This window comes from Ascaphus truei, chromosome 8 (assembly GCF_040206685.1).
Source record: "Ascaphus truei isolate aAscTru1 chromosome 8, aAscTru1.hap1, whole genome shotgun sequence".
Lineage (NCBI taxonomy): Eukaryota > Metazoa > Chordata > Amphibia > Anura > Ascaphidae > Ascaphus > Ascaphus truei.
In genome coordinates, this window is record NC_134490.1 from 103473206 (window position 1) to 103491363 (window position 18158).

The following is an 18158-nucleotide window of genomic DNA, read 5'->3' on the forward strand; positions in this document are numbered from 1 at the left end:
CTCAGTCACACGCGCACACTCTCAGTCACACGCGCACACTCTCAGTCACACGCGCACACTCTCAGTCACACGCGCACACTCAGTCACACGCGCACTCAGTCACACGCACACTCTCAGTCACACGCACACTCTCAGTCACACGCACACTCTCAGTCACACGCACACTCTCAGTCACACGCGCACTCTCAGTCACACGCGCACTCTCAGTCACACGCGCACTCTCAGTCACACGCACACTCTCAGTCACACGCACACTCTCAGTCACACGCACACTCTCAGTCACACGCACACTCTCAGTCACACGCGGAATTCACACTTAGTGCAAATAACTAATACAGGGGATGTGTGCCGAGCACGCGCATTCTAAGTCAAATTTATTTGCGTTTTGTCATTGAGATTGTATTTTGATTTTTAATTAAAACATCACCAACACCAACACAAATACAATTTCTGTGACAAAAGTCAAAGAAGTTTCACTTACTATGCGCGTGCACAGCACACACAGCTTTTTTTTTGTTTGGAGGAACCCTTGAAGTATTTCGTAAAATTTTGGGGAACCCCTATCTGGATGACACATTTTAGGTTTGACAGGGGTAAATCACAAAATAGATGTGTAAAGCAGTAGGGTTAATAACTAATAATGAACTCATACTTTTGAATAAACAATGTGTATATATTTTGTAATGATTTTGGTTTAACATAATTATAAAAAAACAAAGTCGTTAACCCCCCTGTATATCACACCACCTCCCCCCCTCATCACCCCCCTGTCCTGGAACAGGATTCTCCATTTCTGTTTCCCCCCCTCCTTTTTGCTGCCGCTCTGCCTGCTAGCCCTTTATTTGGATGTAAGCTTTCCCTGCAGTTATCACTCCTAGTGCAGGTGGGAATGGATACATTTAGATACTTCCCAATTCTCCAGACTGCTAGAAATTGGTTGCTGTGACAACCCTTTTAATTCCCCTGGCTAAATGGACTTTTCCATAATCCCGTCTGAATTCACAGGTAGTTTAGCCCTGTCCCTATTCCTGTGTGACAAACTTCCTTTCTTACCCAAGCTACTGAGGGAGTACAACCATTCTCCTACCAGCACCCCAAAACTGGAACAACCTACCGGAGACTCTCACATCCACCACCAGTTTAAGTTCTTTCAAATCTAAGGCGGTCTCACATTTTAATCTGGTCTGTAACTGTTTAATACGCCCGTAATATATATTATCTTTAACTGTGCACGAAATGTCTTGTATATAATGTATACCCTGTTCATTTATGTAACTGTATTTGTAACCATGTATTATTTGTCTTAACTCTGTGCCCAGGACATACTTGAAAACGAGAGGTAACTCTCAATGTATTACTTCCTGGTAAAATATTTTATAAATAAATAAAATTCTTACCTACTCCCTTGCAAAGCAATCCGTTTGACCGTCCCTTGATACAGGAGCACTTCACATAGAGAAGCACTCTCTACCCACACAACAACACCCACAAGAACCTTTCCATTTCTGTAACTCCCTCAAAGTTAAGAAAAGACGAAAGGACTTGTTGTGCTTTCAAAGGGGGATGATTTCAGCTATCTGGCCATACTTATATCTACAGTAGCATATAACCCTGTGGCTACAGAATACCCCTTGCATCTCACATCAATCCCCCCCCCCCCCTGCATCTCACATGCTACCCCCATCACCCCCCTTGCATCTCACATCAGCTCCCCCCCCCCCCCCCCCTGCCACCACAGATCACCCTCATCTGAGCACACAACCAGCAGCAACCACTACGAATCACCCTCTACCCCTCCCAGCACACAAACAAAGCCAATATCTCCCTCTCCCATCCCATATGCATACCTCAGGCGAAAGCGGGCAGAAGGCAGCAGCAGGGGGCAGAAGGTGGTAGCAGCGAGCAGAAGGCTTGAGGCGGCGAGGACTGCACGCGCTCTATAGCAGCAGGCACCGGAAGTGCTGGACTGCTAGAGCGCGCTCCTAGGGGGGGAGGAGGGAGGGGAGAGAGCCAGGAAAGCCGTTGCGGGCTGCAGTGAGTGCGGGCGGCTAGGCAGAACCCGTGGGACTGCTCCACTGAACCCTGGTTGCGAATTGCTGATATAGGGGGTCACCACTTAGATCTTTTCAATAAACTATTACAAAAAGAATTTAAAAGTATAATGTGACAATTATAAAAAGAAAAACTAATTTTACTTATCCAAAGGGGAGGACATAGCCCTGAGGTCTTTGGGTAATAATATTGACTTGGTTTATACGTGTGGCAGACAGGAAGGGGGGGGGAGAGGGAGGAGGATATTCAAAATAAAGTCAATTATATCAAATAGGCTCATCAATTATCTGATACAATCTTATTGTATATTGAGATCTGACCCCACTACTCCCTTTATAGTGAAGTTGAGCAAAATATTAAAAGATGCCAAGAGTTTAGGTATTCTTAATACTTCGTAGTTCAAATTTCTGCTTATACAAAATCCCAAAGACCCGATATTCTATCACATACCTAAAATTCAGAAATGTTTGATAAATCCCCCTGGTAGGCCGATAATAATGGGCATTGATACAATCACATCCATCCGAGTACAGTACTGTATAAAGTTTTCTACCTTCAACATCTAGTAAAAAAAAAAAAATACCAGCATATCTTAAACACCACAGCGGTATTAGAATTATTAAAAGATTTTCAATGGTCAGACAACTATCTATTGGCTACTTTAGATGTGCAGGCACTCTATACTTCCATTAAGTACTCAGATGGAATTGAAGCGGTATCATTATCTCAATACTACGTCCCTATCACTGGAACACATTTTGTATTATTAGCTAGTATTACTTTATATTAGAACAGAATTATATTTTGTTTGAGCACGATTATTTTCTTCAAACATGGAATACAGCAATGGGGACCACTTTTGCACCTGGTTTAGCGCATTTATTTAGGGCGTTTTGGGAGCAAAAGAACATTTGGCATAATAATATAGCAGCGCAAAATTGTAAATGATGGCACCACTATATAGATATTTTACTTTGGGAAGGTGACACCACTTCTCTCAATCATTTGAACACTTATACATTCAATATTAAATTCCCATACCAAGTTAGTAATGATTCTATAGATTTTCTAGATTTAGTAATATTCGACGAAAATGTTGGATTGCTACACACACCTTTTTCAAAGAGGTAGATTCCTGCACGCACTGTATCTATGCCCTAAAAGTAATCACCATGTTAAATTGGTGAATAACTTTCCCTTACAGTCAATTTCTAAGATTAAAACGAAATAAGTCCCAGGATAAGAATTTCCTAAAACCAGCAGAAGATCTTAAAGTTAAATTCGCTAATGGAGGATATGATAAACAAATTGATGAGCGGCTCTAGATAGTGTGTGCAATAGATAGGAATACCTTATTTAACAAAGATGACCAAAAAAATTTAAAAAAGAAAAATAATTTCAATAATACGAATCCTCTATTTATAAAAAAATATATAACCCAATACATTATAAAATTCAAAGCGCTTTAAACAAGCACCGGAACATAATTAAGGATGACCCTATTTTGGGAAGCTGTTTGGAGAATAAACCCAAAATTGGTTTTAGAACAGCCACATCCCTCAAAAATATCCTCAGTCGAGGTTAATTAAAAGAAATCCCTAAACAAAATGATGGTAACATTTGATTGACTATTAAACCGACAAGCAACTTTAAATGTAATAAATGTGTAATTTGTAAATATATGGATCGGCTAAAAACGTTCAAGTCATCCACAGGCAGGGTTAATAAAATGAACAACTTTATTAACTGCAAGTCCAAATTCATATACAGTATATATTATACACATTGCATTACATTGGGTGAGCAGTTACAGTTATGGAACAGTTACAGACCACATTAAAATGTGAGACTGCTTTAGTTTTGAAAGAACTTATGTTTTCATCACCGTTCTTGACATTTGGGATGGTGTTGAATGGGTGATGTGAAGTGTTAGGGCTTGTCCACAGAGCAGAAGCGCATGGTCACTCGCGCTCAGCGCAATCAAACACATTGCAACAATGCTTGACCAGAGTGCCCGTGAGTGCTCTGCGCTCAGCTGCTTAAGGAGACAAATTCTTTTGAATTTGTCGTGCTTGCCATGATCACGTGTGCGGTTCAGCCAATGAGGGTGAACCACTCACGTGATGTCAAGGGCACGCCCTCCCCTGCGCGCGCAACTATGCTGGAAACAAAAATTGCCCCTGCTCTCACAGCAGGGCGCTCGAGCGTGCTCGCTCCCAGCCTGACCTTGGCCTTATGCTTGCACCAGACATAACACTTGGAATTTAGAACCAAAGGTTTCATTTATGTCTCGTCTGACCACAAAACCTTTTTCCACATGTCTGCAGTATCATCTATATGCTTTTTCGCAAATAAAAATGTAACTTTTTGGTTTAAATTCCAAGCATTACGTCTGGCACAAGCTCAACAATGCACATCACCCAATCAACACCATCCCAACTATCAAGCCTGGTGGTGGAAACACCATATTATGGGGATGCTTCTCTTCAGCAGGGACTGGGAAGCTTGTCAGGATAGTGGGGAGAATGGATGGTGCAAACTACAGGCGAAGCCCTGAGTAAAACATGTTTGAGTTCATCCAAGACTCAGACACTGGAGGGGAAATTCACTTTTCAGCAGGACCATGACCAAAGCAACACTGGACTGGTGAACAAGGAGAATGAATGTTTTTGAGTTGCCCAGTTAAAGTCCTGACTTGAATTCAATCGAACATTTACAGCGAGACTTGAAGCTTGCAGTCAATCGATGATTCCAAACAAAGTGATCAGAACTTGATCAAATTTTCCAAAAATTGGCAAAATGGCACCATCATACCGTGCAAAGCTAGTAGAGACCTAGCGGTTATTGCTGCAAAAGGTGCTTCTACCAAGTAGACTTAAGGGCCTGAATACTTATGCACCCAGTAAATGGCACCGCTTCTCCCCCCCCCCCCCCTTTGCTGACATTTAACCTCCTCAGATAACAGTGTTCAGTTTAACCACTACAGCTTTGCAGCTTTCAATAAAAATTGTTCAAACTAACGCACGTGCATGATTTGCATCCTTCTCCAAACTACAGTATATATATATACACACACACACACACACACACACACACACACACACACACACACGAGAAAATGATATACACACGATCTAACTAATATCTGCTTTATCTAAGTGTGTGCATATACCGTATATGTATATCTATATATGATATGACACTGGGATTTTTAGTCTTACAATGTATTTAATTGGACAAATTCCAACAAAGCAGATCAGATCATACATTGCTGGTCACATGTGGGTGGAAAGGGTGTGGTTACCAAAGCTGGGCACTGATTGGCTGATCCCTGGGTGATGCCATGGCATTTTATCCAAGGACTTCTGGGATTTGTAGTTCATCTCTCTAAATACTATTCTATTGAAAAAGGCACAGGACTACAACTCCCAGACGCCTATGCAGAGACGGTTGATCACATGACGAGCAGCAGCCTGAAACTGGCACCAGATGTGGAATTTTAGGTGGCCGAGATGTGTGCGGGCGTGATACACACATACACACATTTTTGAGGCACATTTGGAAGCATTAAAACTCATAATAAGCTTTCAAGGCCTCTTCACTAGAGATGAGCAAAATGTTGGATCCGCTTCGGATCAGTCGCTTCTTTTAGTCTATGTCTTTCCGCGGATCAGTCTCAAAAAGGGGGATCCGCCTTTCACAGATTTTATTTTTCCATGCTGGCAAATCCGCAACGAAGTAATAATTTGAACCAAAAATCGTAATCTGCGAACTGGAAATGAGGAGGAGACAGAGCATTTGTTGCAGGGTTTAGCTGTGGGTTGGTGTGTTGCTGCTGTACTATTATATTATAGCTTAAAAGAAAAATATTTACCTAATAGTTTTTGCATTATTATTAAGCAGCTGGAATTGGGCTCAGGCCCTTAATGCTGCACATTATTACTGTGAATGTAATATATTAATTGGAATATATCAGCAGTTATTAGTCTTGATATTCCAGGGAAAAATAATCCCAAAAGTAATATATTAAGCTTCCAGAACAGTTTAATTGTAACTGAATGTTTGGCAAGGACAGTCAGTGATAATATATGTATGCAAAGTTTTGATTAAAAAAAAACCCATACAGCTCTAAGTCCTGATGTTTTAGTAAAAAAAAAAATTACATATGGTTATCACATTATGTAATGTTTTTACTAAAACATCAGGACTCAGAGCTGTATGGGTTTTTTTTAAATCAAATGTATGCATACATATATTTTCAGGTCTATTGAACGTGTTTCTGATGGATGTTACTAACTCCCACTGTCTCTCAGTCCCAGGGCACTAGCGGTTGGGTATGTGGTGGGAATAACTATATAAATTAGGTGCAGCAGTGAAACTAGGCAACATGCAGCATGATTGACACACACAGCACATGTAATCTATTTAATTAATGGGCTCATGTTTCCTAGCTCAATGTAGGAATGTGCATAGCATTTGATTGCCGACCAAAAAAAATTGTGCTCACTGTAGACAATGCTACATTTTTTTTATTACAAAAATAAATCTTTCAATCAGAATAACAGAGCAATATAAACAACAAGGGAGTTAACATCCCTACAAAATCACAGAACAGGTACAATAAAATTAAAGTGCATGGGTAACAGATACCAAAATCGGGCTCTCCCTGCAGCCTCTCAGTACTTTGTTTAAAATAATGTCTCGTCAAGGTGACATATTGACAAGTTCAAGTACGGTACCTCATTGTATGAAAAGTTGCAGTAGCACTAGTTGCAAATAGCAAGTAGTGTGATGATGGATGATGACTGCATGAGACAGTCAAGTGAAGAAGATGCTACTGCAGTCAGTGATGACGTGGCGATGAGTCACATTGCTTTGAATGGTGAGCGGAGTAATGTGATAAACATCGCAGCATTGTTGTGGCGGACACTGTTGCAGTCCCCTATCAGTGAAGGCTATACTTGTCCTCTCGCCAACGGTCCTATAATGACCACCCCAAAAAAGGTCACCAGCACGCTGCCCAGCATATTTCTTTGGAGAAAGGGATCAGTTCATGCGTGAACGGTCTCCTTGGCGTAGGGTTGAATTGTCCAACCTGCAGAGTAAAAAAGAAAAACCACCATTATATTCTATCCCACAAGTATTCAGTTAATTGCAGTGCTAGGAAGTGAGAACACTACTGCCACTATGTAAATGATAATGAATGACCACGACGCTTTTATATTTCCTCACAAAAACACTGCAAAGAATATGTTGCAATATAAAGCAATACTACCGAGTAGTACCATCATTGTTTCATGAGTTTCAAGAAATATTACCAAAGACCCTTTGACTTTAAAGGCCTGGTTATGCCCCCTATGTACTACTAGGAAAAAGCCGATTAGGTGGCATCATTGACTGCGGTCTTGTCTAAACCAGTTCAGCAAGTACAATGCACTGTGCTGCATAGTATTCTGTCACTAAAAAGGTGGTAACAAATGAAGAGCCATGCTATGCTACCAAGGTTTAAAAGTCTATACATATATGTATGGTATGCACATCACACTGTGACTATGCACTGTCAAGAAGCGTAGCAAGAACATGAATGCTTGTGTATTAGGGATAACATGATTTTTTTTTATATATATTTCACACACAATTTGTATGTATCACATTCTCGCTCTCCCTCTATAAAAACACACACACGCCCGGTTAATAATCAAGTCACAGTCTTTGCTATAGTTTGAATAGTGAATACTCACCATGAGTGGATGATGTTACGCTGTGAGTGCAATTGTTCACAGTGTTTGTGAAAACCATCTGGGTGCATCTATGGCAGCGCAGTCCTTTTTAAACCAGCAGCTGACACCGGCAACATCGTGACATCCGTGTCACCACATTCTGTAATGCAGGACTGGGGGAGAGAGAGGGACAGTATAATATAAAACCAACCACAATCACCAATCGCTTACCAAGATGTCAGTTTATCAGTTTAATCATTTGAAAAACAATGTATCCCATTAATCTGCAAAATAGTTATTCTACATGAATATTTCTGTATCTATTGACACCAGGACAGGACTCTGAGTAGATGTGCATAATATATCTATTTCGGCCAGGAAGTCTGCTGCTGCTCCATCGATGTCGCAACGGTCTTCCGCATCCTCCACCGCCAGCTGCAGGTAAGCCAATGCTACCTGGCCGGGTACCCGGCCTGCAAATTGCCCCATATACCCGGTACCCGGCAATCCTCATGACTCGATACAACACTAGCCAGGTTCCTTCATTAACACCAAGCCCCTGATTGGTGGGTTTAACAGGCAACATTAAAAGAGAAACATGAAAACAGTTACATGGAAAGGTCACAGGCAACTTTTGCAACATTCCTCTAGAAACCAAACATAACCCATAGTCCCTGCAGTGCTGGAACCAGGCTAAGACATAATACACAGATATACAACTGTATTAATGACAGGTAAGGGTAACGAAGGGCTTGACCTTTACTGAACGCAGTCACAATTACTCCTACCGTCACAGTACCCACACTGGCACCAACACAGACAGGAGCATTGGAAGAACCACCCAGCATCACAGATCACCATCAACCTCCAGAACCAGACCAACTGCCAGCAATGAACTAAATGAAATCCGGGCGGTGCTCAGTACCACCTGCACCAGACTGATGAAAGCATGCAACATTATACCATCATCATCATTACAATAAACACACATACATCACACATGCAGAGAAATACATAAATGCCAAGAATGAATATACCCACATTTATCAACAAAGACTAGTCACTGAAATCTTAATATATAAAAAAAAAAAAATTAAATTAAAAAACACACACTTGCAAATTAGATCACTGGAAGGTATAAGATACCCAGATGGCATCTTTTGAGATTAGCAGCTGGAACATTCAGGGTCTGAATGCTTCAGCTTTTGAGTCTAAAACACAAGATCCAGACTTCAGAAACAAACAATGACGAATGTAGACATTCTTATTCCACACAAAAAATGGATCCAATTGGAAGAGACGCCTCCCATACGTATGAGTTATAGGCAGCTCCTAGTACCAGCCCCAAAACACGAAGGTGTGAAACGAGGCCGCCATTCAGGAGGAATCATAATATGGTACAAGGAAGAGCTTAAAAGCCAAATAAATACAATATTAAAAAAAAAAATTTAAAATTTAAAAAAAGGAAATACCCACATGTGGCTACAAATACAAGGCTCCATGTTCACCCATGAATATGACACATTCCTATGTGCAGCATACATCCCCCCCATACTACAAGCCAGACATCCTCGACATCATGCAGTCAGAGGCAATACACTTTCAGACCCTGGGTATAGTGCTGATATGTGGAGACCTCAACGCCAGAATAGGACTAGATCTACAGATGGAAATAACTACATCTTTGGAAATGACACTTGCCGTCATAGCTCTGTGACATGCCAGAGAACTGGCTATCACAGCTATTCTGATTAGAACATTGTTTTTATGTATCCAGTATATTGTTTTATATAATACATGCCTATTTGGATTTGAGCTGCTTAATGCAGCATACTACCAATCAATGCCTGGCATATTTGCTGGTTTTGTCACTGTAGCGTGACTCATGTTTCTCATGACTTTTGTATTAATTGGAATAATGTTCTAATCCAGAATATCATAATGTCTTTAACAATGTTTTTTCTCGCTACAGCTTTTCTATGTTACATGATGGTATTTGAGATACATCTGTGCATATGGTCTGCATTTTATGTTCTTAAATATATATTTTAGTGATATTCTATATTGTTATTAAACTATATTTTTTATATGTTGATATCGATTGTTAATTATGCTGGTATCTGTGAGCTGCTGCAGCCAGCTGCGATTGGTCGAGCACGCCCCCCCTTGCGCGGCCAAGCGTATGTGGGTGCAGGGTTTAAATGCCACTTCCATTCTTCTACAATGTATTCCCTAATGAAGCAGACTTGATCCACAAAAAGCTTTGGATTGATTTGTATGTACTTGGGCACTTGCCTTTATTTATTACTCTGTGATCACGGTTAGTTCATATTGTGCCTGCGGTGTATTTGTCCCACTGGTTGGTCGCTTTATGTGACGCGATCCACTGGCGTCATCTGTCACCACCAGAGGCACTAGGAGCTTTTTGGCATACATTCAGGGTTCTGAGCCCCATAGCCGACAGTGTGGGTGTTATTTAACACTAAGTGAGACTACGAGTACGTCAGACCTCCATGGACGAGGAAGCAGGCTGCCGCTATAGCCTATGATATTATCCGGTAGCGAACCGCTGGAAACAAGGACGCTTGCATTCACCTGGTTCGAAAGAAAACTATGGTGGTCTTCCACAGAGTGCGAGCCGGTTGTCTCCTGTAGTACCCTAAACATGCCATGTTTTAAAGATTGAAATTTTTGTATGTGTATTACCTACCTGTCTTACCGTATCACATTGTACCATAACTATGGGAGTTGTGCGCTGTCTTTTTTCTTTTTCTGTTAGTCCCTGAGATGAGCCATCTTTATTGACGAGCAGTAGACTTGTGTATGAGATTATTTAGAACAGGGGAGTGCAATCTTTTCCCCCTGCGTCTCCCTGTCGGCCGCCCCCTTTCCCCCATCGCACCCCCCTCCTTACCTTGGCTCCGGTGTCATGATGTCACGTTGCCATGGCAATGCGACGTCACATGACCCGTAGCATCAAATGGCGACGCGTCTCCAGAAGCCGTCTGAGCCAAGGAAAGTGACGTTTACAGAGGCATTCGCCACTTTCCCAGCATTTCATTTAAATGTAAGTTCTCTGTAAACCCCACGCCCTGCAGAGAATCTCACAGGCCACCCCCCCCCCCATTTGCACCCCCCCCCCGATTTAGAACACATTTACGTTGTCACAATATGTATCATAGTTAAGACACGTGATACACTTCTTGCATGAGAGCTAATACACTGTCTCACCAGAGTCTCTCTTAATTTTTGAGCTTTTTTCAAGCACTTATTATATCACTTCAATACTCTACACAATCTAGTGTGCGGCTTTCTCTTTGTTCCTTGAAGGACTCAGCAATTTGTTTATCAAATTCAACTAGCATTTTATTTCCTTCATAGACCATAAGTTTCATTAGCGCCATGAAGCAATCATCGAAAATTCTATTCCACTCTTTGGTAAAAAGATCATTATTACTATCAAATGGAGTTTTGAGTATCCTAAGACCTCTAGGGGTTCTTTGACAAGCTATACATTTATCTAGTGTGGTTTTGTCCCACCAGATCCTACTCTCAGTAAGCAGTAATTTATCCAAACTTTTCAAACTGTTCAATAAAACTACCCGAAACAGGTGCATTAATTTGTTCAGAGAACAAGGAATCAAGTTGAGCTTTCCTTTGGTCTCTAAACTGAGAAATATTCCTAACCATAGCGAATTAATAAAATAAATAAAACAAGGTAAACTTACACAGATATAGTAATGTGCAGCACCCAATATTGAGCAATGACAAATGGTGAAAAACCGAGTCACAAAAAGTTTAGAGCGCACTATTAAACCCCCCCCCCCCCCCCCGACGCTGTGACGTCAGACATTTGGCATTTTCTCCCTGAGCCCACGGGGAAGTTGCTTAGAGCTCTCTCTCTCTCTATACATTTGGACTACAGTTTGATCCCTCTGTTGTTCCACAGCTATTTTTGCACAGTGTTCGTCTACCAGAGGGACCTCACGGGACCATCTTGTCCATTGATTGTGTGGATATCTTCCAATATGTGTGATAGTGTAAGTTTTCTAATTGTTTATATTTTATATAAAGTGTTTTTATTTTTGAATTGATATTGTCTTTCCTTGTGCTCCCTCTTTGTTTGTACCAAATCTTTGCCGCTGTTTCGATTGCCCCCACAGTAATCTGCTCCATGTTGCATAGAGCATGGAGCCATCCACTTGACTGGTTGGTATTTTAAAGTAATAGGTCTTTCCAAACCACTAAAAATAAATAACCAAGAACATATGTTGGTAGTTGTCAGGATAGGAGTGATGAATGGGGTAAATTGTATGAGCAGCACAGCAACCAAGGTTTTTTTGTTTGTTTTAAAATAGCTATTTTTTCTGACTCCTAATGGGGGTAATATGGATGGTCATGGGGCCTGTATTTAATGCTAAAAACAAACCAAAATCAAGAGTGAATAATGAACCATGAAGTGACATTACAGCTGGCAGACTTTATGTAATCTGCCAGACCCATCTTCAAAGGTCATCGTAAAACCCCTGACCAGCAGATCACCAGAGGGTCAGCCTCTTTTACTTATTATTGAAGATCCCCAATATGCATAATTCCTATTTGGTGCAATTCACCCGTGACAGGCAGAAGTGTATAACGATATTTTCTTATTTTATATCTGTATTGCAACTACCTGATAGTCCCACTTCTACTTTTGAGAGGGAAACAATCAAAAGATTAGTATTAATCTAGCTATTACATGGAGAGGTATTTAATTAAATCACTCTCCTAGTAAACGTCAGCCCTGCCACGAAAGATTGATGAGTTGGAGATAAGTCACACCCACAAAAGGTTGGCCTGTGCTGTCACAGAGGCAACATTGTCTCTTTAAAAAAAGTGAGATGAGCATCCCTAGGGAAAGCATTAATCTAAAATGGGGTGGTACATGAATAACACTTGAATTTTCATAGTTCTAATCTCATGACCCCTTGTCCTCAAGTACCACCTAGTAGGTGGTAACATATTAGGCTGTGTTAGTCTTTATGTTCTTAAACGGCCTGCATAGTCTTTGTAAGCCCTTTTCTGTTAACAAGCACTGTACACTTTCTGTAAGATTAAATGATAGCTTTAATAAGTACCATGTTTAGCTATAATTGAGCCCATTACCTTTTTGAAGAGATTAAACACATTTTCAGACATGTTTTGCTAGCTTGGGTTTTTTGTTTTAATTACATAACATTTCCAGTATCAAGGGTACCAAGGATTCCTGAGGGTAACTCCTTACATTATATTTGGTGGTGGTGGCAGCATAATTGGGGTGTAGTGTGATTATTTTTGGGGAGTTAGCACTCATTTGTACTGCTGAGGGCTGGGTGTTAACCACACAGACGGGTATCAGTAGCACTTACACTTAAGGCTACCTTTATACATTTTCTTAGAGCTAATTCAATGTCTGAGCACGTAGAGTCTAAAGCAAAGGCCCCGACCTACTGCTGCTAACATCACCATAACAACTGCCAATGAAGAATATTCTGCAAAAGCATCTTCAAAAGGCACAATCACTTCATTTTTTTAGTACATTTTTTTTTAAACCCAGGAAAAACAAATGGGGGGGGGGGGGGGACTGGTATTTCAGAAGTTAATGTATTAAGAGAAGTAGTAGATTATAACCATTTGTCCTATAATTAATAAACAGAACTACCTCAAAACACTATTCATCTCACATGCCCAGGAATGCTTCAGTCCGTCAAGGATACAGTGCACTGCAGAAATCTAGACTAAAAACTGTAAATATGGTTCCAATGAACATAATGCTTCATCAAGCCTGATTGCAATAGCTCATAATATTGATTTCTCGAATACCTAAAAGATACCCAATTTAAATCTTTTGTAGCAGAAAATCTTTTCTAATTTTTCTGCCACGAAGATAAAAAGCCACAAGAGGTCATGCAAAAATTTACGACTATACACACTTAAGTTGAAACATTAAATTTGGCAATAGCCTCCAGCTTTGGAGGATGGGCACACTGAGCTAAAAGATGCCAGTTGTACAGACATTTCTCCCAGCTGTTTGGTCTCCCTCCATACCAAGGCTGAGGACTGCTGGCAAACAAGGAGGGGGAAAATGGTTTGAAACTAAACAACAAAAAACAATTAAAAAGGTTCCTTCTAAGTATGCTAAATTGCTCAGTTTTGTCAACAGCAGACTAAAAATACAATCACATTATAAAGTGGCAACCATGCATGCTATATCAATTCCTGTTAAAATAAAGCAGTCTCAATTATTTGAGAAGCTTATGTCACTTTTGCAATAGATATTTTTCAAAGGACAGCACTGATTTAAAAAGACAAAAAATAAGTAAACATCCATTTAATACATGATGTTGCAGAAAAAAAACAGAAATGAAAGAAAATACAGCAATAATGTCATATTTAACGTAGAGGGGGAAAAAAATCTCAGCAAAATTAAAAATCTTGAACTGTAATTCAATCCAGTATCCTTGAAAAATGTGTTTTAGTATGTGCCCAGGAGAGCACAATCCCATACAGAAAGAAGGAAGCCGGCTGACCTCAAACGAACCCAGCAACCACTGGGGGAAGGGAAAAGATTCCAGTCTGGCTTCTGTCTGGTTTAAAGCATACAAATAAATACTAGATCAAGCTTTCAGTGTCACCACTTCCCAATGTGTGTGTGACTGTAGTACATTAATACATCAGAAAACAAACAAAAACCGTATACTTGATCATATACAGGCACACCCCGCATTAACATACGCAATGGGACCGGAGCATGTATGTAAAGCGAAAATGTACTTAAAGTGAAGCACTACTTTTTCCCACTTATCGATGCATGTACTGTACTGCAATCGTCATATACGTGCATAACGGATGTAAATAACACATGTGTAACAGGCTCTATAGTCTCCCCGCTTGCGCACAGCTTTGGTACAGGTAGGGAGCCGGTATTGCTGTTCAGGACGTGCTGACAGGCGCATGCGTGAGCTGCCGTTTGCCTATTGGGCGATATGTACTTACTCGCGAGTGTACTTAAAGTGAGTGTCCTTAAAGCGAGGTATGCCTTTACTGATAAATGTAAGTAAACAGCTCTTGAAGAAGTATAGCCAAGTATTTTGTCTTATGCATTGCCTTGAAATGGTGTCAAAATAGTTGTTCATGAGAAAATGCAGTCAATGGCAGTCCAGATTATAAATTGTTTTTTGTGAGGGAGGGGGAAACAAGTAAAAAAATAAAAGGAGGGGGGTCAACTATGACATAACATCGAAAGGTACAAAAGCTAATGGATAAATTATGTATTCCTAATTACACTACTAGGTGCTTCTCCTGTGATAATACAGTGTATCTGAACAAAGCACAACATTCCCTGTGTGTCTCTGTACAGCCCTACACCCCTTGCAAAAACACACAGAAAATCATAGTTAAAATAAGGGTGAAGGATTGAACACTGCAACAAGATCAGTGATGAACACGACAAGAGAAGGAGCAACACGCGTACCCAGGGTGCATGCGTATCGCAGGAAAGTAGCCGCAGGAGGGGTGCAGGAGTACCGCAGGCAAGGTGCAGGCGAAGGTGCAGGCGAAGGTGCAGGCAAGGTGCAGGCGTACCGCAGGGAATGTGCAGGCGTACCGCAGGGAATGTGCAGGCGTACCGCAGGGAAAGTGCAGGCGTACCGCAGGGAAAGTGCAGGCGTACCGCAGGGAATGTGCAGGCGTACCGCAGGGAATGTGCAGGCGTACCGCAGGGAATGTGCAGGCGTACCGCAGGGAATGTGCAGGCGTACCGCAGGGAATGTGCAGGCGTACCGCAGGGAATGTGCAGGCGTACCCAGGGAATGTGCACTTGTACCGCAGGGAATGTGCATGTGTACCAAGGGAATGTGCAGGCGTACCGCAGGGAATGTGCATGCGTACCGCAGGGAATGTGCATGCGTACCGCAGGGAATGTGCATGTGTACCATGGGAATGTGCATGCGTACCGCAGGGAATGTGCATGCGTACCGCAGGGAATGTGCATGCGTACCGCAGGGAATGTGCATGCGTACCGCAGGGAATGTGCATGCGTACCGCAGGGAATGTGCATGCGTACCGCAGGGAATGTGCATGCGTACCGCAGGGAATGTGCATGCGTACCCAGGGAATGTGCATGCGTACGCAGGGAATGTGCACGTGTACGCAGGGAATGTGCACGCGTACCCAGGGAATGTGCAGGCGTACCCAGGGAATGTGCAGGCGTACCGCAGGGAATGTGCATGCGTACCGCAGGGAATGTGCATGTGTACCGCAGGGAATGTGCATGTGTACCCAGGGAATGTGCATGCGTACCGCAGGGAATGTGCATGCGTACCGCAGGGAATGTGCATGCGTACCGCAGGGAATGTGCATGCGTACCGCAGGGAATGTGCATGCGTACCGCAGGGAATGTGCATGCGTACCGCAGGGAATGTGCATGCGTACCGCAGGGAATGTGCATGTGTACCCAGGGAATGTGCACGTGTACGCAGGGAATGTGCAGGCGTACCGCAGGGAATGTGCACGTGTACCCAGGGAATGTGCACGTGTACCCAGGGAATGTGCAGGCGTACCGCAGGGAATGTGCAGGCGTACCGCAGGGAATGTGCATGCGTACCGCAGGGAATGTGCATGCGTACCGCAGGGAATGTGCATGCGTACCGCAGGGAATGTGCATGTGTACCCAGGGAATGTGCACGTGTACGCAGGGAATGTGCAGGCGTACCGCAGGGAATGTGCACGTGTACCCAGGGAATGTGCATGTGTACCCAGGGAATGTGCAGGCGTACCGCAGGGAATGTGCAGGCGTACCGCAGGGAATGTGCATGCGTACCGCAGGGAATGTGCATGCGTACCGCAGGGAATGTGCATGTGTACCCAGGGAATGTGCACGCGTACCGCAGGGAAGGAGAAAGGTATTCTGGCAATGAGAGAAATAACTAAACTGGGACCAGAGGGGGAAGGGACCGCGTTGTTATTATTATGAAAAGCTTCTGATACTTAGCAGGGCTGGGGAGCGTTTGCTTACCGCCAGCTCGTGGCTGTGCTGGTCCCGTTGAGACACAGCTCGGATGACTCCGGCTCTCCAACCCCGGCACCCAATCTCTCCGACCTCCTCCGACTCCTCTCCTCCCCGCCGCAGCACGCACACGAAGCGCTTCCCCACCAGCTCCGGCCGCGCTGCCAGCGCCATGTCCTACAGCCCCGGGTATAACACGCAGGGGATCCCGCGAGACCTCCTCACCGGTGGCGGCCGCGGCCCATGACTGCACCACGGGAGCGCGCCGGGCAGCACAGGGAGCGCGCCGTGCAGGTTCAATCCGCCGTTGCTGCTCTCGCATGCGGAGCGCTCCGCCGGCGTTGCTACCAAGACGACTCTCTGGCCAGACTGTGTGCGTCCGCCAAAGTTCGCCATACTAAAAGAGTGCCCGTGAAGATAGGAGAAGTGGAGCTGTTATACTGACATATTACACATTGTATTCATCACATACTTTACATGTCATGTTCATACAATCACGCGGTTCATTATTAAATACTCCAACAGCTGTGTATTCCGGATTTTATTTTAATATTTGTAGTATTTTTTAAATGGCCACTGGTAAGAAATAACAGACCCACAGGCAAACACTAATGCTGGTAACTACTGTAGGGTGTGCAAAGTGGGGAATCACTCCCCTGTGACCTGCAGATCCTCGGTTACCATTTATTTGAACAATTATGACGCCAAAAATAGAATATTAACATTAAAAGTATTTTATATAGTGCTATTTTACACATCAATGAACTGTAATGTTCTCGGTGCTTGTGTCACGTGAAATAAATACATCTTGGCAAGCTCAAAAGACATATACAATATTGTAAAATGCCAACAGAAAACAAGAGTTCAAACGTAATACTTCCTTGTTAGGGTGACCAGATTTTGACTGAAGGTTTGTGATACCTCGCTCAAACCCCCAAATAAATAGATATGGTCGCGTGCTGCCAGGGAGTAGATACGCAGAAGGAGTGGAGTGTACAGAGTACACCAAAGATCCCTAGTAATGGCGCACCGCAGACCAGATTAGTATTAAACCAGATTTTGAAAATGAAAAACCGGGACAAATTTTTTTTTATTAATACAACAAATAACATTACTAAAAAAATGAATATTATAATGACATTTATCTAATAGTGTCACCATTGATGCTGTATTATTCGTTCTACCTCTTCCCATTCTCTCTCTACGTTCTCCCTCATCAGGGCCGCCAACAGAAATCATGCCCCCCCAACACCCCCCAAAAAAAATCTACTCGCCAACCATAAAAATCTACTCGCTACCTAGCCCTGCCCCTTAAAAAAAGAAATTGAATAAATTTCTAGTAAGAACTAATAACAGGATTC

At 42.5% G+C, this 18158-nt stretch overlaps 2 protein-coding genes and 1 long non-coding RNA gene across 5 annotated transcripts in view; 2 read left to right on the plus strand and 1 right to left on the minus strand.

Moving 5' to 3' along the window:
• Positions 1–17095, minus strand: part of JMJD1C (jumonji domain containing 1C) — a 1023975-nt gene extending 1006880 nt beyond the window's left edge. The window contains exon 1 of the mRNA XM_075612982.1: positions 16807–17095. Coding sequence (XP_075469097.1) covers positions 16807–16971 — 165 coding nt within the window. The 5' untranslated portion in view covers positions 16972–17095. The remainder of the gene's footprint in view (positions 1–16806) is intronic.
• Positions 1–18158, plus strand: part of UPF1 (UPF1 RNA helicase and ATPase) — a 355592-nt gene that overhangs the window by 42696 nt on the left and 294738 nt on the right. The gene's annotated exons all lie outside the window — the stretch shown is intronic.
• Positions 7894–11812, plus strand: LOC142502130 (uncharacterized). Its single transcript, XR_012803650.1, has 3 exons — positions 7894–8009; positions 8106–8213; positions 11722–11812. It is a non-coding gene; the product is annotated as an uncharacterized LOC142502130 (long non-coding RNA).